Genomic DNA, 1,936 nt, shown 5'->3' on the forward strand with positions numbered 1-1,936 from the left:
CTGAGGTGGAGGCGGAGGGAGGCGGCGGCGGCGGAGGAGGCGGTGGCGGCGGAGGGGGAAAGATGGGGGCGCCCGTCCTTCTGAGAGTGTCGGTGCCGCGGTGGGAGCGGGTGGCCCGGTATGCAGTGTGCGCCGCCGGGATCCTACTCTCCATCTACGCCTACCACGTGGAGCGGGAGAAGGAGCGGGACCCCGAACACCGGGCCCTCTGCGACCTGGGGCCCTGGGTGAAGTGCTCCGCTGCTCTTACCTCCAGGTATCCCCACTGGGGGGGGAGTGGGCCGGGAATGGCCAAGCGGAGCGAGGGCGGAGGCTGGGGGTGGGGAGCGCGCAGCGGGAGTTCGGGCCTGGGGGTCGGTGAGGATCCGGCCGCGGAAGGACCCACGGCGCTGTGAACCCACGGCGCTGTGAGGAGAAATGGAGGTGGGGGCAGCGGCCCAATACCAGGCCGCCGGGGCGGAGGTAGTGGAGCTGCGAGACCTCTGTGGAGAGATGAGGTGGCACAGTGCAGTCGGGAGGCCGGGGCGGACTGGGAGCAGTTAAGCAGGCTGATTTCTGAAGGAGCAAGAGGGGCTCGCGGATGGTGGGACCTGGCCGGCTTGTCAGATTTCCTGGTTCTCGCCAGGGGAGGCGAGTCATGGGTGGACTGTGCCAGAGGGAGCCGTGAGCTTAGTGTCCACTCCTCGTCTGGGATCGCTGCAGCCCGAGGCTTTGCGGCCGGCGTGGGCTCAGAGGTTGCATTTTCCACTGTCTTCCCGGTGCTAGGACAGGTGTTTCCATGGTTAGACCTCTTTGTACCCTAGCGCTAACGAGAATTTGTAGACTTTTGAGACGATGACATTTGTGGGCAAAGACAAATTTGACCCTACACTGGAAGAAGATACCAGCACTTGACATGTCTGATTTCTTGGATTCTCCTCTCGTGTATTTCAGTGTGCCTGCATCGGGGAAATGGCCTGAGTTTGGGTCTACTTTAACCTTTGAGTAAAATATGAGCATGCCCTCTGTAGTGGCACTGGGGTGACTTAAACATTGTTGGTTAGTGGTTAGTATAATGAAATCCAGAGAAAGTTAAAAGTACACGCATTGCTAAACTGGAGGGATTGGTTGCTTTTGCTGATATTAGGTTTTTTTCATGTGGTAGTTAATTTATCGTTACATTGTATTTTCTGCATTAGATTTGCCTAAGCAAATTTTAAAAAGAAATTTATATTCTAAAAGTGGCTGCTGTTTTGTTTTCTTTTGTTTAGGAGAGTTCATTTTAAAAAGTAGCAAAAGCAATGGAAATGATTTCAAAATTGACAGGTTACAGTTTTAATAAAGACATACTGTGCCTAATACTTTGAATTTGTTAACATTAGTCACCTTTGAACAGTTTCTTCCTCTCCTGTTGTCTATAAATTGCTGGGTAAACAGTAATGTTAAAGCTTACTAGTTTTATTTTGATCTACATATTGGTGATTACACGAACAAGCTAGCATTGGAGTTTGTCTTGTAACTATTTACAGACTTCATACTTTTAATGAAGATACAGAAATTTGGAAATTAAAGTGGCTTGAGTCTGATTTATAGACCAGTTTTCTTTTGGAAGTAGTAGAATAAACATTAAAAGTTTTTCTTTTGTCAAAGAGAAAAAGGTTTTAAAAACAGATTATTGGAGACCTCAAGCAGTTCTTTTTATTTGACTTAAGTATTGATTGTCATTTAGCAGCGATATTAAAAAACGTGAGTACTTTCGAAAAAGAAAGTTTGAGCGGAGGTTCGAGTAGAAGTGAGAACAAAGGATGAGAAAAATTAACCCCAGGAAAAGAATCCCTAAGGAAGTCCTCTACCTGAATCCAGCATGAATTCATGTGACTTTGGATTGCTGAAACTCACTTTATTCTCATTTCGCTATTTCAGTAGAATAGAGATTAATGAGAGAATCTTGGGGGCG

General features: G+C 48.3%; 1 protein-coding gene across 2 annotated transcripts in view; it reads left to right on the forward strand.

The window, feature by feature from the left end:
* The first annotated feature begins 16 nt into the window (after window positions 1-16).
* Window positions 17-1,936, forward strand: part of VKORC1L1 (vitamin K epoxide reductase complex subunit 1 like 1) — a 64,955-nt gene continuing 63,035 nt past the window's right edge. Inside the window, exon 1 of one of the 2 annotated variants that reach the window (XM_015594679.2) lies at window positions 17-256. In XM_015594679.2, coding sequence (XP_015450165.1) covers window positions 63-256 — 194 coding nt within the window. In that variant the 5' untranslated portion in view covers window positions 17-62. The remainder of the gene's footprint in view (window positions 257-1,936) is intronic. The other variant, XM_015594678.2, reaches the window with a different exon arrangement.

The sequence above is a fragment of the Pteropus alecto genome, unplaced genomic scaffold (assembly GCF_000325575.1).
Source record: "Pteropus alecto unplaced genomic scaffold, ASM32557v1 scaffold68, whole genome shotgun sequence".
Taxonomy (NCBI): domain Eukaryota; kingdom Metazoa; phylum Chordata; class Mammalia; order Chiroptera; family Pteropodidae; genus Pteropus; species Pteropus alecto.